Source organism: Caretta caretta, chromosome 9 (assembly GCF_965140235.1).
Source record: "Caretta caretta isolate rCarCar2 chromosome 9, rCarCar1.hap1, whole genome shotgun sequence".
Taxonomy (NCBI): Eukaryota; Metazoa; Chordata; order Testudines; family Cheloniidae; genus Caretta; species Caretta caretta.
Window position 1 is genome coordinate 37,719,616 of NC_134214.1, and position 25,255 is coordinate 37,744,870.

The following is a 25,255-nucleotide window of genomic DNA, read 5'->3' on the forward strand; positions in this document are numbered from 1 at the left end:
GAAGCTTAACACAGTTAACAAAATCCAACAATGACACTGAACTAGTGCCATCCCAGATGAGTTGGGAAATTTTCTACAACAGTTCTTGTCATATCTAGTATTAACCCACTACAACAATGGAAGGTAGGAGTGAGTGATGATGGAAGTATTGGTGGGTAAAAGCATTGGACCTTTTCATGGTTGCTGCAGTTCAATGGGATCAGACACATGCTTGTTCCTCCCTACCTTGTTTTGGTTTATTGTTGCAATACAAAATGTGAAGGAAATGGATGTAGCTGCCATGGCATGGGTGGATGGCATTCCATATTCTGCTCTCATTTCCAGCTTCACAACAGGAGGTGAATGAGGACGAGGCCATTTCAGGATGTCCTTAGTGACTTGGCCTATGTACATAGCAATCTGGGGGAAAACAGTGCACACAATTAGCTAAACTTGTTAAGGCGAGGGAATTCTCACTCCACTCACCCAAAGGCCTAATTTCAGTCTCAGCTATGTGGGCAACTATTACAGCATATAGTGTAAAATCCATTAGTTTGAGATCAGAATTTATCCCCTGAATAATTAAAGAGTACTTCATTATACTGGCACATGAGAGGAGCTGCAGTTTTACTGCACAGTGTTGTCACTGGATCAGATCTCGGATCAGAAAGATGTTACTCAGAAGAGGTACAGCATGGATAAGCAAATCACAGTTTGAGACAAGTGGTTCCCATCCTCCGGCATTTGTTTCCTCACCACTAACACATTATTAAACATTTATTTTAAATGTAAAGGTTTCTCCTCCTCCATTCACAACTACTCGACTCTGAGCAAACAGGCAGATTAGAGACTTCCTTATTACTTATTTTTCAGGCCCATGAAATTATCAGGTTTCATCTTTGAAATGTACACTGTAAAAAAAAAAATAAACACTGGTTCTCCGCAAGGATTAATTCCACCCTGATGTTTGGCATTTCTCAATTCTGCCAGCCCCACAATGTGGCATTTGAGGCACCCATAGGCATTGGTGGATATACTGTTTTAACATCCTTGGGTGGACGCAGTGGAGACAGCAGGATAGGCAGCACCATGTTTTCAAAGTTCCTCCTCCTGCCAGACTTCCCGGTAACAAACTGCTTTCATGCACTGCTTGGACAATTCCAAGTAACTGAGCCACTTTGTAATACCAGAAAGAGTTAGGTCAGGGAACTATTAATATGTTATTAACCACTGAAACACAGATGTTGTTTGAAAGATTTTTATTTATCAAAGGGAAGAAAAAAGTTATCCTCTCAAGCAGTTATTGCTTGTAAGCAGGTAGAGAGACTAAAAGAAAAGACATAGCTGTTGTCAGTGAAGTCCCCCATCTCCCCAGATGGATAGTATTTGTGATCAGAAAATAAAATAAGTTAACATAGCAGAAGACAAACATAGACTCCAACTTTGGGCTTCCACTCAGCCCATGGCCCTGGGTGCAATATGTGCTCTTCCCAAAAACAGGATTACAAGCTGCCACTCTTCAAGCCATCTGAGCATTTGTGTAAGAGGGAGAAGCTAAGCAGAAGTTAGTTCTTTATTCGTTAAGGATCAGGTAGTGCTGCAACACCCTTTCCCAATTACAGTGATGGAAACCTGAAGGCCCTGTGCTCTCTGCACCTCTGACTATGAGGTTACTATATAAAACATTGCTTTTGAAACAAGTCTGCTTAGAATGTTGGTATGTCCTTTGCTGCCAGGTGTCAGCATTTTTAAAGACTGGAAAACAAGCTTTCTTTAGCCTTTTGCCATGAGGATGGTGCAGCTAGAGATATGCAAAGTAAGCCTCATAAAACAAAATAAAAACTCTCTACATAAAAATTAGATTCCACTGTGACTATCTATCATGGAAACTATTCAATTACCGTATAAGATGATTCTTTGTTCTGCTCTAGCACTGTGTGATGAGAAGTTTTCTTAAAAGCATAATTTTTTAAAACTGGTCTTGATCATGAAATATTTATAATAGTGCTAAGGTTGTTTTTATTTCATTTTCTATTTCAGAAGTGATTTCTCCTTATAAGGAGAGGCCTTGAGACTCAGGAATCTGCACTCAATCTACTTTTGAAAACAAAATCTGGCCTATACAAGGTAGCAATGAGACCAGACCATTATATGACCAAAATGTCATAACCAAACATCCCCTGAACTTCGGGGAAACAAAGCTCTGGGTCCTATCTCTGTTGGAGGGGACAGACACTAGTAAAAATGATTCCCTTGAGGTTTTATATCATTTAACCCCTTTGTTGTCTCATGAATTTGTACATGTGGCCAATTTAACACCAACAATATGGCCCTACTGATCTTTTCCATTTCTCAGTAGCATTCTGGGAGTGGGTTTTAAACTGCAGTGTCCCAGACTGTTCACAGCATACTGTGGGTCAAAGGGAGAAAAAATCCTAGTGGATTTCTGTGGTTTAAAATTCTGTACCATTTCCAAGCAGAGATGCATTTCCATAAGCCAATTAAATTCCAGAACTAAAAGCAGAAATTATCTCTGATGGGTCGAGAAATATATTCCACTATTATTATGAAGCCTACTGTTTTTGGCATTAGCCTAGAGATAAGGCAGGGCAAGCCAGGCTGAGCTGGATTATTGTTGACATGAAAGCAGAGGTTGGAACTCCCATGCAAATGCTATATAATGAATGGAAGTAATTAAGTTTCATCGCTAATGTTTTTTAAATGGCAGCGTAAACTAGAAAACACGTCATGTTAAAATTTAAAAGCTCATGCTGCTACCACTATATATTAGGCAGTGGAAGGCTCACACTGAGCCTTTGGGTTTGTGCCCAAGAAGTCAATGTGCCTGTACTTCCTAGAAAAGTGTAATGAGGACAACACTGTATTGAGGGCAAAGATACTGCCAGTCTCCTTTAAACCAAGCTTTCTTTAGGAAGGTTGAGGGTGATGTGGGTAAGTCAAGATGGGGCAGAAGGGAACCTGGAGGCATGGGAGTGGTTGTACCAGGATAAAGATCTAGACAGTAGGGCACTTCATCTTCAATCCTTGACTTGAATCACTCGTTTTCAAAGTGTCTCAGAACCTGTGATGGCTGTGGAACAAGTTTAGCAGAGCTAGAGATGGCCACGACCATAGACCAAGTAATTCTGGGACTGGTTACGGTTACAAGGTCACAGGAAAGTTAAACAGGTTCCTTTGTGATTGGTTCACATCTAGAGAAGGCTGGGAATTGGTATTTCTGTGGCCGCTCTGCAGATGTTGATCTTTTTTCACTCTAAATAGAACATGTTTGCTCCCACTTCCAGAAGCATCTCAGACTCCGCACAAGGACAGCTCTTGTAAGAACTGTAGGTCAAGTTCTGTTCTTGGTTATACTGATATACGTCAGCAAAAGAAGTTGACAAAGAGACAGTCAATCTGAAAAATATTCTACAGCAATGACCAGCTAATATAGATGAATGCAGCAAGATAGACACGTACAGTTGGTTTTACAATTAGAAAGTATACATCATAAGAGTAAGCTCTTTATATATTTTCTTAGGGCCTTCTTATGAATTTTCAACATATCTCCCAGTTGTCTTCACTAGACAAAATTAGGATGTTAGTGGGGCTGACTGTAAAACATTCCTACTGTTCCTGATCTTGCCTATGGCAAAACTTTGCCAATCTCACAAGAATCTTTAGAATTTCTGTAAGTAAAATTCATTCCAGCAGACCCCACATGCCTGCAAAACTTTCCATCCAACAATCTCTCACGGAAAATCTGCCTACAGGCCCACACCTGAAAGTTTAGAAAGGAAAAAGGAGCAGGCTTTGAAAAGTTGGGTGAGAAGACAGAATTTGTCGTCATACAAATATACAGGAAAAGAATTAGCCAGAGCCACACAGAAAGAAACCTTTCCCCAAGCGAAGTATCATTTCCCTGCTTTGGTACTCCATTTTCATAGAATCATGGAATATCAGGGTTGGAAGGGACCTCAGGAGGTCATCTAGTCCGACCCCCTGCTCAAAGCAGGACCAATCCCCCATTTTTGCCCTTTATCCCTAAATGGCCCCCTCAAAGATTGAACTCACAACACTGGGTTTAGCAGGCCAAAGCTCAAACCACTGAGCTATCCCTTCCCCCAAACTGTTTCTGCCCGATTTCGAACTGGGGACCTTTCGTGTGTTAGGCAAACATGATAACCACTACGCTATGGAAACTTGGCTAAATACTTTTGCTTCTTTCCTGTGTGGCTAGTGTTCAACACGTAACTAGCGAACTATGGTTTTGGCTTTAACTGCTTTGCTCCTAAGTTTATTTCTAGGATGCACTCTGTTCTGTTCAATTTCTGAGTGATGCAGATCAAATGCATGTTTTTTTTTTTTTTTTTTTTCAGTTCTGGTGGAAAACATACAGGCAATTTCAGCATAAATCACTTTAATTTGCACATTAATAAATGTATTTTGTTTGTCTTGGCATGTGGAATTTGTCTGAACCTAAAGACTCCTCTTTTCCATTACTGAAGTAAGAAAATCAAGAAACATAATGGATTGTGCAAGACATAATTAACTTGAGGAGACAGTTACAAAGCAATGCATGGGGATTTAAGTTGAGTGATTCATGAAATGTGGTGGGAGGAGCATGGCTAATTCCCTTTAGGTAGTTTTGAAAACTTAAGGAAGTGTATCTAAATACAAGGTACCTCACAGTATGGAGCTGTTTTGCTTTTACAGCATAGTGTTTTTAACTCTTTCATGCCTGAATTATTTGCAAGTCAGGTTGGGATGCAAATTCCTAAGGAAAAATGGGACTGCTGAGGTTAGTATAGAAACAATAGAGACTGGATTTTGGCAGGAGGGAGGTATGAGGAGCAGAAGGAACTCTGAGGCATCTGGGAAGTGAGAAGGTAGGATGGAGTCATGTCCAAGATCACAGTGGAAGGACTAAGGCAGCTAAGAGTTGGGCCAGGTGCATATTCAGAGGCAGAGGGGGAGGATTGAGTGAGAGTCAGGCTTTTTTTTCCTTCTCTTTACATAGTAAGGCACACACAGCACAACTTCTCAGCGATGTCCTTAACTGCCTCCCTCACAGGGGTGTCATGGAGCCTCATTAATGCTTGTCATGTACTTGAGAGGAAGGATGAGCTTGTGGTGGAGGTGCTGGACTGAGACTCAGGAGATCTGAGATCATGTCTCCTTTCTGGCACAGATTCCCAACATGACCTTAGCCAGATCACTTAATCTCATCATGCCTCTGTTCCTTTTCTGTACAATGGGGATAACATCTTTTCTGTCTGAGTTTAAATTGTACACTCTTCCAGGCCGGGGCCAACTCTCACTCTATGTTGTACAGTGAGTAGTACAAGGCCCCAGTCTATTATAATACCCCTCAAACTCCTACCCCTCCTTCTCCCAAATGGATCAGTTACAGCAGTGGTTCTCAAACTCTTGTATTGGTGACCCCTTTCACACAGCAGTCCTCTGAGTGTGCCCCACCTCCTTATATTTCAAAACACTTTTTTAATATATTTAATGCTATTATAAATGCTGGAGGTGAAGCAGGGTTTGGGGGTGGAGGTTGACAGCTGTGACCTCCTGTGTAATAACCTCACAACCCCCCTGAGGGGTCACGACCCTCAGTTTGAGAACCCCTAAGTTGCAGAATAGTAAAGAGCTGGGTTGAAGAAGAATATGTTGCAATTAGAAGAAAGTAGATGGTCTAGCACACCTTGCAGGACTACTGTATTATTGGTAGCTTGTTCCATAGTCAAAGTCCAAAGGGATCATAACAATACCCTTGTTCTAGCTTTCAACAAGGGGCATCATGACTAGACGTGTACTTAGCACGGTTGGTGAAATGTCAAATGGTCTGGCATAGATCTTCACCGAAGCCTATGATTTAGCTTATTACTCCCATAATTGACAGAATGCCCTTCTACAGCTGCAATATTATAGCGTTTTATACTATTAGCACTGCATTTGTACATACTGCTGAGAAGGGGGCTGCTGAGGGTTACAGGAAAGAGGGTGGTTTTCTCCCTCCCCCCACACCCCCAAGTCAAAGTTTTTCATGTCCTTCTGTGAAAAGGAGTGCTCTGCTCTCTCCAAGCTACAATGCAGGTGTGAAGACACTGAGCATCACATTGCAATCATTTTATTTTCGTGAAGTCAAAGCATGTTCAGAGTGTTCTTACTGAACATTCATCTCTGCTATTTCAAAGCCAAATTTCTTCAAACTAGCTCACGCTCGCGCTCTCTCTCTCTCTCATCAGGACTATGCATGTATTAGGTCTGCACTTTTTTAAAATGAAAGCTGTTTGAACTGCGTGCAAGAAGTATAAAAAATTACTTAAGTGAAAGTTGTCCCCTTCACTTCCATTCCACACTGAGGATTCAAATAGCTGAACTAATTTAATCAAATGGTTTACTTCTGCATTGAGACAAGTATGTAAAATTTCAGCCCCAAAGGCAATTTTTAAAGTAAGTTATAAGCAGCTGAAAACAAGACTTCAGAATGGAGAAGCTTCTCAATGGTAACATTAGTCATTGGTGACAGTTGACAGCCCTGTGTTATGTGATACCTTTTATAATCCTGATGCATCAGGTGACTGAGACCAGGAAATAAAGTTTAGTTTCTTGTCAACACCTTTATTACATCAACCATAATTACAGTGTTACTACAGGGACATGACAAATCATTAAGAATCAACTAACTGCAGCTGACTTTCTAGATCTGCATCATGAGTTTGTCTTCATGTCAAAAGGTGGTCAGCCTCCAAATCTACATTCTCTTGTGTGAGTTTGCAGCAAGGTCAGTGAGGGGAACCCAACCTGTGTGAGAGGAATACTTGAGAACTTCCCCTGGGGCCCAGAATTTCTGTTGGTGGGCCTGCTTGACAATGAGCAGCAACAACAAAAGGATAGTAACAGCAAGTCATGCGTCACCTCCAGCAGTCCCAGCCCCTTCATCTGAAACAGCCACATGACCAGCGTCAAGAACAGAATGAAACTCCACAGCAATTTGCATTTTTAAATAGTGATACAAAGAGTAAATCAGCCAGGATTTGAAATTTGCTTTGTTGTAGTCACATTAAGGTACTCTCCTCATCTATATCTGCGGACTTTCTTATCTGTGGATGTCCCATTCCTCCACCATTTGTTGGATCTCCCAACTATGGAGTGACCTAGTGGTCTACTCAACCCTTATGTGATATGATGAGACCCCAGGAAATGGTCTGCAGAATCATGCTGTTAGGCTTTTCAGATGGTGGTTTAAACACTGGCCTAATTCTGTCCCATTTGAAATCAATCAAACTCCCATTCACTTCAATGGAAGCAGAGTAGGACAATGATTAGCACTCTTGAAATTCCCTACCCTTAGAATTAAGCAGTGCTCTAGGCTTTCCATTAATGTCATTCCACACAAACAAACCTTGGCACTCACAAGATCCTCTGCTATTTTAAGAATTGCTACTTTAAAAAAAAAAGCCTAGTACTAGTTCTAACTAGTAACTGTGAGGTCTGTTGCAAAATACTCCCTATCTTTCAAAATTAGTAATCAAAACTAGTTCAAACACGGATAACGTAACCCACAATATACTATTTACTTTGACAGCTCTTGTTTTAATTCACAGGGCCTCAGTGCAATAGAAATGGTATTTTGTCTTCTGTAGAGATTATAAAGCCCCTGGAACTCCCTTTATTACATTGCTGCTAAAATGGGAGACATCACTGTATTTGCTTGTGAATTGCTGAGTGTGGGTTGTCAAGGCTTAACTCTGTTTTTATAAATGTATGTTACTCAAAAAGGCACTTATTTTGAATTTCTGTATAACACCCAACATATTTTCTAGACTGTATTAAATATGCATTTTTTGGGAAAATCCTGCCTTGAGATAACCTCACCCCACCCCCACCTTGATCTAATGGAGTAGGTACATTGTGTGGGAAGATAGGATGGACCCTTTGTGCATTGCAAGAAAGGAGGCCTGGAGAAGGCTGAGGGATCCATTACTATGCAGAAGCACTGGTCAGTGCCACGTTTTAAAGGGGGAAATGTAGTGGCTGAGAGAGCCATTGCAGCACCTTAATTTGCAGGAGCAGCTCTGTAGCATCTCCATAGCTTGAAAGGCAGAGGGTTCCTCCCATCCATGGGTGCCAGAGTTCTCCATTGTGCAGCTGGCTGCTTGACCTTTTATCCAGGACTAGTTTTACCACTTCTTATAAAGACAATAATGAGTGCATGTCTTTCCATCAATACTTACTTGTAGGTTTTTTTGTGTTTTCAGCATGTATATCAGTGTTGATTATCATTTCAGTCCTGCTTTATATAACCAAAAAAGGGTTTTCATGTATCTTAAGTTCATACTCAACTAAATGATCCTGCATTTTAAATAGTTCTCTCTCATATGTCACCATATCAGTCATTGCCTTTAACTGTTCTTCCTCTGCAGGATGCATGCAAATTGTATCGACACACAAGATATCCGTTAAATACCTCAATGAGTGGGAAGTGCTTTTGAGATCTACTACTTTTAAAAAGAAGCTATATAAGAGCTAGGTATTATTATATACACACTCCTACACACATATACAAAGTGTGTGTGTGTGTGTGTGTATACACACACGCATATGATATATGGTGTGGGAAGAGATAGGGAGTCTAAGCTCTCATCCCTCATATTGTTACAGTGGTTCCATAGAATCATCACAAAAGTCCCACTTGAGTAACTATTGAAGGGAAAAAGTCTGAGAATACAATAGAGAAAATAATTCATCTAGACAGTGCCTTGGTACCTTAATATAATAACAGGTTTCAGAGGAACAGCCGTGTTAGTCTGTATTCGCAAAAAGAAAAGGAGTACTTGTGGCACCTTAGAGACTAACCAATTCCACAAGTACTCCTTTTCTTAATATAATAAGTGGCACTATTTTTGCTGCAGTTTCTTCTGTGAGAATATGTAATTTCCCATTTTACAATATTTGCACAATAGTGCCAGGTTTCTGAAGTTGGTTGTTACATCTGCGAACTCTGGGGTGACTACATCTAATCCTAATCATTCTGTTGTGCAGGACATTATCCTGATATAAAAACAGCAACCTACTTCTAATTGAGGTCTCCAAAAAAATCTACTGTGAGAGCTTCGGTATGTGAGCTAGAAAGGTCCATTGTTCCTCAGATTTCTGAAGACTTGGCAGAGCACTTTGATCTATTTTTATACTCTGAAATATTCTTTTGCTGTCTAACAAATAAGCCAGAATGCATCCATTATATTTTATTTATTTTCAGCTTTCTATTTTGAGTTCTTATTATCTGAACTATTGATCCATTAATGAAAGTCAAGAGAATATCTGTGGGGTCAATGACATTGGTGAATTTTTCCTTGAGGCTTCTACTTACTCTGACTGCCTGACTTTGAACCTGTGGGTTTGCCTTTCTTTCTAAAGCATTTGTGTAGACTGGCACCAGAAATCCTGCATATCCACTCTCTTTCCTAGATTAAACACACTGCTATTAGCAATCAGGCTGCTTTTGTTTTAACCTGGCTGTTGTATCTGGACAGAAGTGACTTTAGAGCATCAAACACATTGGAGAGTGAAAATGTAAGGACTGGTGTCATTTGCAAGTGATATTTGCTACAAATAAGCTGGTTAAGAGAAGGAAAGGTAGAAAGACAAAACCTGTGAAAGCAGTCTTTATTTTTCAGATTTATAAAATGGATGTCTGACTCTAGGTGCACGAACAGAGATTAAAACAAAAATCTAGGATGCATTGCTTTACAGATCACCCTATCTAGCCTCCTCTGGCAAAAGCCTGAGTGAGTAGATGAACACTGTAACCCATACATTTAACTGCTCGATTCATTGAGAGGGAGATCTGAAATTGTGAAGAAACTAAGGGAGTATATTCTTTCAGGGGTATATCTGATTCCTTGTGCCAAGCCCAAGAACGAGGAGGGGTTGGCCTAAGGAGAAAGCCTAAGGTTGTAGACCTGTTCTGTTTTGTGGGTACACAGCTATTAGTCTCTGCACTGGCTACCGCCTACCTCCTCAGAAAGGGAATTGCTGGTGGATCCACTTAGGAGTAGATCCACTAAATCCCCAATCATCCGCCTTTCCGTCAGTTTACCCCCTACAGATCTCTAAAGAAACAAGCAAGGTGTCCTCGTGGACATGTTATCCATGATGCCTACATAAACCCTGGCATTCTCAGCCCCACCCCAGAGCCCACACCCCCAGCCAGAGCCCTCACCCCCTCTAACACCCCAGCCCCCTGAGCCAGCCCGGTGAAAATGAGCAAGTGATGATGGGGAGAACAAACAACGTGGGGGGAGGCCCTTGGAGAAGGGGCGGGGCATGGGCGGGGCTGCAGAGGAGGGGTGAGGCAGGGGACGGGGCAAGAGTGTTCAGTTTTGTGTGAGTAGAAAGCTGGCAACCCTACTTGGCATGAGGGTTTCCTGGTACAGTGATTTCCACAGACTGGCTACTGGATAAAGTAGTGCTTTCTTTTACATCAGTTCTAAATGAAATGCTTATTATTTTCATCAAAGCCACAGTCACCTCCAGAAAGTTAATTATAATTCACTATTCCCCCTTATTGATCGTACCAATTTTACACACAACTCCCACTTATTACTTCATTCCTCTCTCCCCATCTCACCTCTTCCTTGTTGCTCAAAGCTTTACCTCCTTTTTAAAGGATGATCAGAAACCAACGGTATTACTGAAACAAGGAGCAGCCTCAGACAACTGTGTACTGGTGTGCCATTTCCTCTAGCTCTTTTTAAACACGTGCCCTGTTACCTGCTTTTTACATGGGTGATTTGCAACAAAGAAACAGAGTGCCTGGCAGTTGCTACAACTGCTGAAGCCACATTTCTGCATCTCACCCTTATTCATTATCCAAGTTAAAATAAAAAGGCCTGGGAAAAGAATCAAAGTAGAAAAGAAGGGAAAGCACCATTAACTCTTCCAGTACCCTAACCTTTGTAATAAGCATGGAGTTATGAAATACGATTATTTCATAAGAGGGCTATTTATCACACATAGTAGTCACCATCTAGAGAGGCAGAGCAGCAACCTTTCCATGACCTTTTCGCAAAGAATCTTTTACCACGGCTAGCCAAGGGCTTCAGGGCAGTTAACCAGTTCAAACGGTGCAACTATTGCTCACGGTGTCTCTCTAGTTTCCCTATCCCTCTGTGAAAGGGTGAACTGCTTTAGGCATAACATTACAGCTTCTGATGAACAGAAGATAAAAAAGCAACCACCTTTTTAAGCTACATTCTTTCTTAGATTCCTTTATTTGTGAATCAGAGGTAATAGTTTAAGCAAACACTCTCAAGGGAGTGCAATATATAATCTGCTTCCTGTACACATTTATTATGTGCAGCACAGATAGCGAAGCCTATATAAAAGGTTAGCTGACACTGTCCATTATACAACCCTGTTTTCAGTTGCTTATAACTTTGTTGAACCATTTGGGGCGGAAGTCTTCCTTGCTGGGTGTTTCCCTCAGGTATTTTGGTTTTTGTTTGTTTGAAAAGTTTCAGCTAAAATGGTTCAATTTTTTCTAAGACTAAGTTTAGGACAAAATGTTTTTGCCCGTGGTTGCATGTGGGTTTTGGGTTTTTTTTTTTTTAGAAAGTCTCCCAGCTCTTTCATTAAGAAACATTAGCACCTCTGTATTTTGGAGCAGGGACTTGAAATTTGACAGTGAGCTCCACCTCACCTACTCAAGATTTTCCTGCAACTAGACAGTAAAGGTGTGTCAACACCAGATCAGTTGCGTCATTCAGATAAACTGAAATTTTTCGTCTGACATTTATCTCATGGTTGGTAAATGTCTTATTCCCCATATTTCCTCATAAAAGCATCAATTTTTTTTTTTAATTTTAAGAGGAGTAATTAAAGCTGCAAACTGTGGGCTGCTCATAAAATGGGAGATTTTTGTCTCAGAATACTCTCCCAGATACAGTGTCCATTCAGTACTTGGCCTTGTGGTAGAGCTGGAAACCTTAAATGGACACCCAATGCTGCATTGCAAAGGTAGACCCTCTTTAGTCTTTGAATAAGGCAAAAGTTCCTCTATGGCCCTCCAGCTCTAGTTCAGACAGCCTATTTTTCCTCCAGATAAAGGAGATATGATTCTGTGGACTGATTACTTCCATGCTGGACAGGGCTGTTCTGTCTTCAAGATGCTTGGAGAATTAGCTCCCTAAATAAGATGCATTTTCAATGAACTGGGATTATATATATTCCAAATATGCAGTATAGGAAATATTGCAATAGAGACAATATTGGCACCTAGAGGCCCTGGTTAAGAAAGGTGCCCTCACTGTATTGTGTGCTGTACACAGGTGTAATTAAAAGTCCTTGTCCCCAAAGCAGCTTACACATTAGGCAAACATGAGAATATAGTGGACAACTCAGAAATTCACATTACTGAAAATGAGTTAATTTGTTAATGCTCAGAGAAAAGTGCCAAGGTTTTCTAAACAGAGCTAAGATTTAACTATATACGAATGCTCCTAGCAAGAGATCTTGACCTTTGCCTAAGAAGTTCCTTGACAGGCTGAATACTGAGGGTCTGATTCTCTTGCTTACACTGGTTTTATTCTGATGTGGCTCCACTGACTTCAGTGATTACACAAATGTAAGTGAGAGGAGATAGAGTTGAAGGTGGGCTGGAAGAAGACCCCATCCCTGACTCAGACTTACATTCTAACTTAGACCAATGATAGAGTTCAGATGCATTAGATCTTGGGTTTACCAGAAGACCTAAATTCAAAGTAGGTGAGATAACTGGTTTAGATATAAAAATAGTACTTTTTAACAATCTAAAAGTAAATTTTTTTTTTTAAATACCCACTCTGAATACCTTTTTATTCCTTAGCTGAGAAAGAAGAAAAAGCAGGAGCTATTTTGTGATTGTGTGAAGGAAAGACAAAAATAGAACCCTTCTGCTAAGGAGACACTTGTAGCTGTTACACCCAAAGAGAAAGTACTGTCCCAGCTGTACATTTCCCAGCTGTACATTAGGGTCGAAGCCTAACCCCCTATAGACTATGAAAGCATTAACATTGTCTGCAAAAGGGCCAAGATTTCACCATAATGTCATAAACAAGCAGCCATTACTTTCTGTCCTTGACTTTCTGCAGGGTGTGTGTGGGGAATAGACTTTGGAAGATAAGAAAAAAATACACCTTTGCAATATTGCACTTCTAAATTATGTGTGCAAGGTCGGTCCATGACAAACAAAATAACCAACCCATTTAGAATCAAATATTTTCCCTCAGGTGCTTGGCTGGCTGGTTCTTGCTCATGGTCTAACTGACTGCCGTATGTGGAATTTTCCCTCAGGTTAGATTGGCAGGAATGTTGGGGTTTTTCCCTTTCTTCTCAAGCATGTGGGTATCACTTGCTGGGATTATTATATCACTACTAATGCACCTTGGTCCCTTCTATTATCTGCCCATAGCACATAATAGGCTCCTGTAGGCTAGGGTGACCAGATGTCCTGATTTTATAGGGACAGTCCCAATTTTTTTGGGTCTTTTTCTTATATAGGCTCCTATGACCCCCGTCCCAATTTTTCACATTTGCTGTCTGGTCACCCTACTGTGGGCAGAGGTGACAGTAAGCCGGTCTGGTCCGGTACAATGCACCGGTAAGAAAGTGCCAACTGTAGCAACAGGGCCGCTGATGAGGTAGGGGGAGGAAGGGGCAACTGCCCCAGGGCCCGGCGATATAAAAGGGCCCCGGGCTCCGGCAGCAATTTAAACGGCCAGAGCCCTGGGTCCTTTAAATCGCTGCCGAAGCCCCAGGTGGCATGGGCTGGACAGTGCTGAAGGGCTGGCTGGGGAATTTTGGCCCCAGCCCTGCCCCTTCTACCCAAGGCCCTGCCCCTTCCAGGGACCCAGAGACACCCCCCCTCCCTCCCGCACCTTGCCCAGGACCCCGGCCACCCTGCGTACCAGTAAGTCATTTAAATTACTTTCACCCTTGCCTGTGGGCTGTAATACTTTGGTCTCATTTCAGTTGTTGGGTTTAGTGTGCACTGTGCAGGTGGTGGCCGCCTGTGATATACAGAAGGTCAAACTAGATGATCTGGTGCTCCCTTCTGGCCTTAAATAAGTGACTCTAATTATTACTACATGTAATAAAGCAGGACAAAAGCCATTGTGAGAAGAGAATAAAAAAGCAGGATACCCTTCCTGGTGTACTTTGTACAATTCCAAAGCTATATCTTACTAAATAACCCTCTAATGGAAATTTGGTTCTTTTGAGTTGTGCATCGTTCAGTTGTTTCACTTTAAGAACATCCTAGTTGTGAATATGAAAGAGTAACTTATCCAGGCAATGTTCTCTAACACAATTTACTCAAAATGAAGAATGTTTTTTAAAAATACAGTCAAACACTAACAAGCCTTGTGTTAAAAATAACTAAGTTTCAGATTTGCATTAGATTTGGATATGCTAGTTTTCTTTAGGACACACACAAGCCATTCAAAACAAAAATGCAAGGAAACTACTGAAATCTGTTTAAACTCTGCAAGGAGTTTTAGTCTTTAATATGATTTCCGACCTGTCTGATCCAGCAGCGTTATTAAGCTACCTTGTCTTTGGGACCTCTGCATTTCAAACAAATTCCTCATTTAAACAAACTTTTCTTAAACAAAAACAGAAAAACCCCACCTCTTTTCATAGCCACTCAGATGAGAAATTTAAACAAAGATGAGGAGGGCTGGCCTGTAACTAGGTGGATTTAGTTTGTTTGATCAAAGGGACAGACAGCTGAGACTAGGTTCTATGGAAATGTGCATGTGCAGATTTCTAGTCATCAAGACAGAGAGCCATTTTTCAGATTATAGTGGTAATTCCAAAGAACCAAAATTTATTTTCTGTGTGTGTGTGTCGAGGAGGGCAAAAATGGGAAACATCCCTTATTGTTTCACAGTGATTCTAAAAAGGCCAAACATTTTTGTTTGCAACATATCCCCTTGGGATTCTAAATTTAATGTTTAACTAGATCCAAAGTAGAGTCTACTTGGAATCAGGAAAAAATCAAAAGAGGAAAGAGTGGCTCTGGCATGCTACTGTATAGCGAGAGCTTGTGAACGTTCCTATTTTTCTGTTCTTTGTTAATTTTAAGGCAGCATAGATCCAAAGTGAGAACTCACTCAAGTGCTTTGCAAGCAGAAGAATAATCTGGTTCAAGGGAGACTTTTCAGCAGAATTTTTAAAAGGGCTTTCTGTAGAGGATCCCCAAAATCAGACACTCAGACGACAAGCTGAATTTTCATAGGAGGATGTGGACGCTGCTGCTTTTTGAAAAATACTCACAGTAGTAGATACACAAGTTGTCTATCCACTCATGCTTAGCTGGGTGCTCAGACATTGGGCTTTTCACAGCCTCACTGGTATATGATTTCATTTGCAAATGAAATTTAGTGTGGATAAATGTAAAGTAATGCACATTGGAAAAAATAACCCCAACTATACATACAACATGACGGGGGCTAATTTAGCTACAACTAATCAGGAGAAAGATCTTGGAGTCATCATGGATAGTTCTCTGAAGATGTCCGCGCAGTGTGCAGCAGCAGTCAAAAAAGCAAACAGGATGTTAAGGAATCATTAAAAAAGGGATAGAGAATAAGACGGACAATATCTTATTGACCTTATATAAATCCATGGTACGCCCACATCTTGAATACTGCACACAGATTCATGGGGGAGGGATAGCTCAGTGGTTTGAGCATTGGCCTGCTACACCCAGGGTTGGGAGTTCAATCCTTGAGGGGGCCATTTAGGGGTCTGGGACAAAAATTGGGGATTGGTCCTGCTTTGAGCAGGGGGTTGGACTAGATGACCTCCTGAGGTCCCTTCCAACCCTGATATTCTATGATTCTATGTGGTCCCCTCATCTCAGAAAAGATATACTGGCATTAGAAAAGGTTCAGAAAAGGGCAACTAAAATGATTAGGGGTTTGGAACAGGTCCCATATGAGGAGAGATTAAAGAGGTTAGGACTTTTCAGCTTGGAAAAGAGGAGACTAAGAGGGGATATGATAGAGGTTTCTAAAATCATGAGTGCTGTGGAGAAAGTGAATAAGGAAAAGTTATTTACTTATTCCCATATAAGAACTAGGGGCCATCAAATGAAATTAATAGGTAGCAGGTTGAAAACAAATAAAAGGAAGTTCTTCTTCACTCAGCGCATGGTCAACCTGTGAAACTCCTTGCCTGAAAAGGTTGTGAAGGTGAGGACTGTAACATGGTTTAAAAGAGAACTGGATAAATTCATGGAGGTTAATGGCTAAGGAATGGTGTCCCTAGCCCCTGTTTGTCAGAGGGTGGAGATGGATGGCAGGAGAGAGATCACTAGATCATTACCTGTTAGATTCACTCCATCTGGGGCACCTTGCATTGGCCACGGTTGGTAGACAGGATACTGGGCTGGATGGCCCTTTGGTCTGACCCAGTATGGCCATTCTTATGATATGTTCTCAAGGTACAAGTATTCTCCCCCATGTACCACGGTCTCCTTGTGGTACAAGCTCACCCATTGCTCCTATCGGGTGTCTGCACAATGCTACAACAGTCTCTCCAGCATCAGAATGGATAGAAAAGTGTCAGGGGGGTGTGCGTGTTTAAATGACATTAAGGCTGTGTCTACACTATGAGCCATGGGTGTGAGCTCCCCTGCTTGTGTACACATGCTCGTGCTCATCTTGTAGCCACAGGAGCATGGTCAGTGGCAGCAGAGACAGAGCTTAGCTGTGCTGAGCACAAACCCTCTGAAACCAGTGGGTATGTACTCGGCCCAGCTAAATTATGTCTCCACTGCTACTGTCTGTGCTACTGTGGCCATGCTGCTATTTATACTCCTGCTGGCTCGATGAGAGCTAGGGCGAGTACATATATATGAACAAGACAATCACAAGCAAACTCATAGTGTAGACCTGGCATAAAACGATTTCAGCCATTTGCTGTGCTGGAACATGACTGAGACTGAACATGAAGCAGATAAGGGTGGGGGGAATTTCTGCACACTGATGCCAACATTTTCAAAAGCTTTGGCAGGATCAGAGAGTCACTTAGGAGGCTAAGTAAGAGTTGGATTCCCAAAAGACTTACAAACTAGCTTGACCACACTTAAGTTGCCTGAGCACACATACTGTTCAATGGGATTTTCAAAATTACTCCTACATTTTATATACAATAATGAGGCCTAGACACCCCAGTGTAGTGTGCATTTTAAAAAAGCAGGCTATTTTCAGACACTGACAAACAGATGATGTCAGAAAGAATGAGGAGGAGCAGTACCTGGAAGAGCCCATGAGCAACCTTGGGATTTCCTGAAAATACTGTTTGGGCACCCATTTCTCAGACCACACCTCCACCCTGCCCCAGTGCTCAAGCCACTGGGTTCTTAGATTTGGACATGACCAATACCAGCTTTGAAAATTCCCTGGATTGCCACAAAGCCACTTCCCACACTTTTGAAAACTTCAAATTCTTCCACCTTACAGACCTAGAAATAAACTAGAGGGAAAATTCAGAAATAGGGAAGAGAACAGACAAAAGTCTTACTCTATAGATTATTAGATCGGTCTTTCCTTGGGTCCTCTTGAGAACAAACTGGGGTCTTACAAAGTCTTTAAAATTCAGTGGCAAAAAGTGATGTGCTACATTCATCCCTGGTGTATTTTGACTGGATTCAGTGGAGTTACACCCAACAATGAATCAAGCTCAACTTCAGGAGAAAGGCTATGTACGTTATTGTAACACTGGTTTTGTATATTATCTGATCTCTCCCTCAAACTGAAAAACGCCAGCAGTTTGCAGCTCTGATGAAATAGTGACTTTTTGTTTCAAGAAACTCTTTCTTCTTTCTTAAAGAAAAACATAGCAGGAGCCTGTTCACCAAGGTCTGAATCTCTAGCAAACAGCTTGTTGCACCTTAACACGCTGGAAATGCAACATCAGGCACCTGTTGTATGAAGACAGATAAAGCATTATTTGCTTTAAGTGTGGGAACTTTCGTTGCACTTTCTACTGTGAACAGATAGTTAATTCCCAGCACTTGCAGAATCATTTCAAAGTAATACAAAGCCGGGGTTGGAAGATAATACTACTTCCATCTATGGATCACTTATTTTGGTCCCCAAGTACTATGGAAATTTAGTAGGTAACCCAAGCTTGGTATTACTTTATTTTCTTAGACTCTTCACTTCTTTGGGGAGCTCAAATTTCAAATATGGGCACCCAGGTGGTGCCCAAATATCTGAGCGGGATGCTCAATACTGCCTTTAAGTATGCAAATGACTATTTACATGTGGTGTGAAGCACAGTTTTACACATCTAAATACAGGATTTGGATGTCCTGTCTGGGGACCTACATTTGAAAATTGGGCCCACAGTGTGAAGTGGCAGTGTTCATCAGTAGCAAACGCAGTTGCGTTTATCCGCTTGTGAAAGAGTCTTCCCCTGGAATGCTGAGGACACATTAATACACAATAAAATGTGTTGGCTTGGCAGAATCCAATTTTAATTTTTATAATTTTGCCAGATAATTCTGGTTTGTTTTAGAGGTTTTTTTTAAATGCATCAATTGTACACTTTCACAGTTGTACAAAATTATGGGTTTAAGCATTTTTTCTGATTTGTACCTTTTTCACAGTTGTGGGAAATTAAAGGTGTGTGTGTGTGTGTGTGCGCGTGTGTGTAAAAATTATTATTTAATGATAGTAGATGGTGAGATTCAAAAAGTTTAAACTTTAACTGTTCAAACACAAATGTCAGCATCACGTGTCAAAATATACAAAGTAAACATCCTGAAATCAAACTACGTTCTCAAGCAGCGTTTTTCTTTCTTTTCCTATCTGTAAGTCATCGTCAATGGAAATATATATTTTTGTCTGTGTATGGTGAAATTGGCATTTACTGACCAAAACTCTAATCCTTCCAAGCCAAAACATACCACAATGAAATCACAATTGATTAATAAATAAGTTTTCAAAGTGGTGCCCAAGAATCCAACAGCAGTAATGTCAATTGGAACCACGAATACAGTTAAAGTCCAGTTTGTTAATAAATATTTACCCTTAAAGTCAAAACACATCATTTACAAGTCTTGTAAATACCAACAGCTTTCAACTACTGTTCCATTGCAAGGCAACGTGTCATGCAAACGGTCTCATTAATTGAGAGAGAGAATCTTCTCCTACCCACCCACAAACCAGGGACCATGTCCTCTGATAGCATAAATCAGCACAGCCTCACTAACTTAAGCATACAACTTGATTTCATCTGCACTGATCAGGCTGTTATGGTTCGCTAATCATGGTAGCTATCTCAGTTGTTCAAGAATTGAATTGAGAGAGCTTCTTAATGTAGGCAAGGTCAGAGTGGGATATTTTTTACTAATTTCACACGACTTGTACAAAATTCCCCAGATAAAAGCTCTGTAAAACTAGAAGTAAGATTGAATACTTATCTCTAACTTAAAGGTAAAACATTACAGGGATGGTTTAATTATTGCAAGCCCAAGCTTTACACACCCAAGCAATTCAGAGTTAATGTTAAAGCTAAAAGGAACATAAAAAGTTAAGGTATGGAAATGCACAATTAAGGCACCCGAACTTTTATTCTGTTTTCCACCTTCCTCCTCCCCTCTACCACTTTCTTTGGCACCCCAACATTCTCCTATCCCCACGTTCCATGATGCACACACTGATTCCCCTCTCTCTCTCTTTCCTTTCTCCTGTATTCCTCTGTAGTTCTGGTGCAACAGGTGCTTTTTAAAAAGAAACATTTAGGATTAATGGTTACTTTTTGCTTTCAGTTATGAAGACTGACAAAAAAGCTTTTTCAACGAGTGCTCACAAATATTCTACAGAGAACTTCACACAGACTTGTCTTCACTCCCACTGAGAGCAATAGGAGACAGTAGCAGACTGAAAGAGGGCAATTCTGAATGAAATTCTTGCAAGAAACTAACATTAATCTTAATTCCCCTCTTCATCCCCCACTCACCCCTCTGAAATGTAGCCTATGCACAAGAGTTTAGTATACTGATCCGTATTGCTAGTCATGTTGCTTAATGCACTGCTTGAAAGTGCTCAGATACTAGTGATGAGGGCAGTATAAGAACCTACATACAGTAGAGATTCGGTTTGGCCAAGGGTTCAGAATCTGGGTTTGAAGTCAAACCGGGACTAATGGCTCAAGGGTCACATCTCTAAAATCTCATTAACTATTTAAACATTTATTTGAGACCCAAATTGCAGAAATATCTTGCAAGAAATACTCATCTTATGATATTTACATTGTTTTGGCCCACATCCAAATCAGATATAAAAAACAAGACCACCTGGTTTCAGGCATGTTCAGATGAGGGTTTTGAATCCAAACCCTCCTACATTTACCTAGGGATATAGTGGGTTTTTCCATCACTTGAACTCTAAATCAAGACTGGATAGCTTTCTAAGAGATGTATGCTCAAGTTCAAATAGAATTTATGGGCTTGATGCAGAAATTCTGGGTGAGGTTCTATGGCTTGTGTTTTGCAGGAGGCCAGACTAAACAATCACAGTGGTGCATCCTGACCTTGGAAGAAAATCTATTTTTTTCTATTAAATTAAATCTATTAAACTAAAGATTTTATCAGGAATTCAGATCTGAAGTATCAATCACAACCTCTTATTCTATGAAAAATAAGTAAGTTTGTTTTTAATGTGGTTTTTGTGGATATTTTTGTTCCAATTTGACATTAATGGTCTTTATTTAATTATCAGTTTATATAAATATGACGCAGGATTTTCATTTTTGGCAAGTCTGGTCCCAGTCTGCACTCCCAAGCCCCCCAGTTTCACACTGAACTGTGCCCCTTCTGAAACCTGATTCCATTTCTTCAGTTCTACTCATCAGAATCCATACTGTATACTGATCAGGAAGGCCAGCTTGTTCCTCAAATGCCAGCTCTTCAGTAAATACCAGCTTATCTCTGTGACACAAAGGCAACCTCAAACACTCCCCTGGCAAAGTCCACATTGCTCACATATTCTGTGTACTGCCATAGGTGTCAACATACTACAGGGTCAGAAAGCGAATATAGTACGCGCATACACACATATATATGCATTGTGTACGTTATTATACACCCACACAGGTGCGCACACAACACAACAATAAAAAGTACTGGGGTAACTGTTAATCTTCCTTTGTTTTTTGTTTTGTTTAAATGTAATCTTAAGCATATTGAATGACAAGCAGGAGGGGAAAAGTGTAACAAAGTAGTTTCTTGATCTGTCTCTGAATATGTACCAATATGCAGTATTCGGTTGAGATAAATCAGCTGAGATAAAATAACTGTCCCAAACTTTCCCCTTATGAACTCAAACCTGTTGTGAGACTCAAAGACGTTCAAGCAGGTTTGTTTGACATGTCTGCTTCAGCCAGGAATTTAATCTCATGACAAATGCTATTCAGATTTCCAGCCCAAACTGTGCGGATTCAAGAGAATTTGGATGAATCAGAGAAGGATTTTCAGGTTCTTAGAGCTTAAGGATGGGAGTCAAGACACCTGGATTGTTTTCACAGCTCTTCCAGCCTCTTGCTAGGTAACTTTGAGCAAATAATTATCCCCATTTTAAAGAGAGAGGTAACACCTATGTATCTGATAGGATGCTGGTGATTAATGTTTGTCAAGTCTTTTGAGATCCTCTGGTGGGTGGTATTATAGCAGTGCAATGTATTGGTTTACCCTCCTAATGAATGATGGATTATTCAGATGGATGGGTGTTCAGCACAGTATCTAAACCTTACTGTCCTAGAGCATGTTGCAGAATTCTTATTTTTTCCCACAGCCACCATCAGCCTCATTGTTAACTGACTGACTGAAAGAGGAGAATTTATATGGCTGCCCAGTAACAATTGGTGGAGCTGCCAGGAAGATTTTATCCCTCACTGGCATTCAACTATGATAAGTACTGTATGCTGTGATCGAGGATGACTTGTGATTAAAGCTGGTCAAAAAAAATAGGATGTGTCAGGAAATATTCCAAATATGTCAGTCACTGTTGTTCTGCAGGTCTCAAAAAGGGACAATTTTTCATTTATTCAAAATTTTTCATGACAATTGTTGTTGAACATTTTTAGTTTAAAAAAATGTGTGTGTGTTCTTTCCTTCTTCCTTTATTGTCGCCGAAAAAGGGAGGGAAAAGAAAAAAGAAAACCTGAGGCCCAATTTTTTGTTTTTCCAATTTTGTTGAAAAAAATTTAACTTCTTTACAAAAAGATTCTATTTTTTATAAAAGGCTGTTTTTGATCACATAATATTCAGTTGTAAAATGTCAATCAGCTCCACTCTTGTGTAAAATGCAAGCTGTGTGGTTTCATCAACAGGGAGGCACTACTTACAAAAGAAACTGATGATGGTTTTGCAAGAACTTGACACTGTAGAGGCCAATAACACTACTGTTGCACTCTTCATTGGAAATCATGTACAATCTAATTAACTGAGACCTGGAACCGTCCAAGGGCAAAACTGAAAAACGATTCAGAGAAGCTACAGATCATTTCAATTTCTTAGCTAATGACTGATCCTGAATGTAACAAGCATAGGTTGGGCATAGAAGAGAAGACGAATGGATGGAACACAATTTTCAGGGCCTTCCATCTCCTCTCGCATTCAGAATTGAAGATGCCAACTTCTGCCCCATGACTGTATTTGGGAAGGAGGTTTCACCACAGATTGTTGCATCAAAATAGTGGGAAGTTTTGACAGTAAAATCATGAAAGACAAGACAATGGGATTTGAAACTGTCAGTTTTTAAAAGATCTGCACTCCTGCCAGTCAGCTCAACACCAATCGAGTCTGTTTGCTGCTCAGTCAGAATGGTTTGGTTAAAACTTTATAACAGGCCAAGTGCTGATGGGGATAGTAAGTAGGTAAAAATGTACCATTATCCAAGAGCAGATAGAAAAGACTGATAATCCTAACTAGTTAATAGGGCAGGAGTCTCAATTAGCATGTCTGTGTTTTACTTACAGAATTGAAAGTGTTTCATTTTGGCAACATATGCATTGTTTTTGTGGAACAAACAGGTGGACAAAGTGAATCACGTAGTATGTGTATTCTGCATTTCATTTAATAAAACATTCCTGTGCTTTTTTTCCCTACAACCAGGAATTTTTTTTTCTTTGGTCCAGTTGGGAAAAAAAGTAACAACCCTTGTATATCCCATTCCTCTAGACTACTGTATGCTACAGGAACAAGGACCCCTAGGACAGGTTATAAAGGCCATGGGTAGTGCAGTGAATGCTGTTTATTGTTCAAAGGCTGTATGGCTTCACAACAAACCATCCAGTTGCATTTGCCAAATGGAATATATAATAATGCTTAGTATTCATAGTCTTCAACTAAATATAATGAAAATGTTTAAAAATAAAAACCTGTGAAAATCCATATTTTAAGTGTAAGCTTCCTTTTTCCTTTCATTGCCAAAGCCACAATGTATCACTTAGAAGTCAGAAACAAGCAATAACGGTAGCCCGTACAACCTAGTATTCTGACCTTGAATTATCTCTTGAATTCCACAAGGCTAGACCTGGTCAGTACTTGGATAGGACCTGGTTTTCCTTAAAAGTGTCCCATGAGGAGATGTTAGCAGTTCAGTAGGAATCACTCTTCCCTCTGAATATCAAACCAGTGCCTATGTGTGGAATTAGAAAGTATTGTGATGCTGGAAGTGTCATCTTCCAAGGGGAGCAGTGGGGACAAAAAAAAACTTAACTGGCTTCAAGACTGAGCTTGATAAATTTATGGAGGGGATGGTAAGACAGGACTGTCTACCACTGCATGTGGCCCACTGGCAACTTCCAGGAGCAAAAATCTCCAACTGCCAGAGATGGGCCACTAGATGGGGAAGGCTCTGGGTTACTACAACGTGCAGGAGGTCAGACTAGATGATCATGATGGTCCCTTCTGACCTTAAAGTCTGAGTCTATCTTTTGACTGAGATGTAAAAAAGAGGCACTAATTACTTATTACAAGATTCTATGGCACTTTTCCAAAAAGAGTGGGAGTATTCCTGACCAGAGCCCAACTCTAATTATATGCTGTCCACCTACTCCTAGTTCCAGTTGAAGAATTTATTGTCTATAATTATAAGCAAAGAATGGCTGTTATCTTCCACTCCCGAAATGGTTGGATTTTAGTGGAAGACATACATAAGGCATATTACTTCCGAAGATATTTTATGGTGCCTTTCATTCAAAAAATATCAGACAGCCATGATAAAGACATGGAGAATTCCCATCAGAAAGGGCTTAAATTATATCAGTAGTTCCCAAACTTTTCAGGGTTGCATCCTCCTTACTCCTGTCCACACACCCATCAGCCAAGGCCAGGAGCAGGGCCGCAGCTCCTGGGGGGGGGGGGGGGAACATGGATAGGGTAAGGGGGCCGAGGCTGGGGGCAGGTTTGGGGCCAGGAGCAGTCTGCAGCTGGGGGCCAAGGCTGCAGCCAGGGCCAGGCACATGGCTGGGACCCCGGCTGGGGGCGGGGACAAAGCAGAGCTGGGAGCAGAACGAGGCTGGATGATGCTCCCTCTCTGCCCCCTGTGGGGGCTCGCCTGGGCCCTGCTGCACCATCCCCCCCTCCCTGAATGTCCTTCTGTGTCCTTTTAGGGGGGTGCCCCCTAAAGTTTGGTGACCACTGCTATACATCACAGACAAGTTTTCACTGACACTAAATTTCTCCCAGGCTAGTCTGGATGAGTGGCCGGATCCACTAATCTGTCTGTAGGAGATACTACAGAAAATAGCTGGATAAAAAAAAAAAAACCTCACCTGCAATTAACCAAACCATTCACAATGGTGAAATGTGAATTTCAGACCTGGTTCAGCGTCACACCCAATCCAGATAATACATTTCTCTAAAGCTACTAACCAAATTCTTAAATGCTCCACTTTCGTGTTTAAAATGAAAAGATGTCCCTCCCTCCACCCTGATCAGATTACTGCTGTACAAATAGGATTGTAGTATTACAAAGAAAGAATTAATATCAACAAAACTGCAGTTATTAATGGGTAACCAGGCACGTTGTTATTCTTGTATTAACTCTTGTTAGCACTAGCCTGCAACTGTACCACTGTGTTTTGTGTTTTTCAAACATCTTCAAAAGTTATCAGACTGAAAATGGAATTAAAGCCTGCTCATTTGGGGGTATGATCTTATACAGACCCTGCACCACTGGTCACTTAACTCTTTACCACCAACTTC

At 40.8% G+C, this 25,255-nt stretch overlaps 1 protein-coding gene across 5 annotated transcripts in view; it reads right to left on the reverse strand.

The window, feature by feature from the left end:
- Positions 1-25,255, reverse strand: part of SGPP2 (sphingosine-1-phosphate phosphatase 2) — a 78,983-nt gene that overhangs the window by 17,355 nt on the left and 36,373 nt on the right. For 4 of the 5 annotated variants that reach the window (XM_075132227.1, XM_048864885.2, XM_075132228.1 and 1 more), the window contains one exon: positions 226-399. The exons of the other annotated variant lie outside the window; for it this stretch is intronic. In XM_075132227.1, coding sequence (XP_074988328.1) covers positions 226-399 — 174 coding nt within the window. The remainder of the gene's footprint in view (positions 1-225; positions 400-25,255) is intronic. 5 annotated transcript variants of the gene reach the window in all.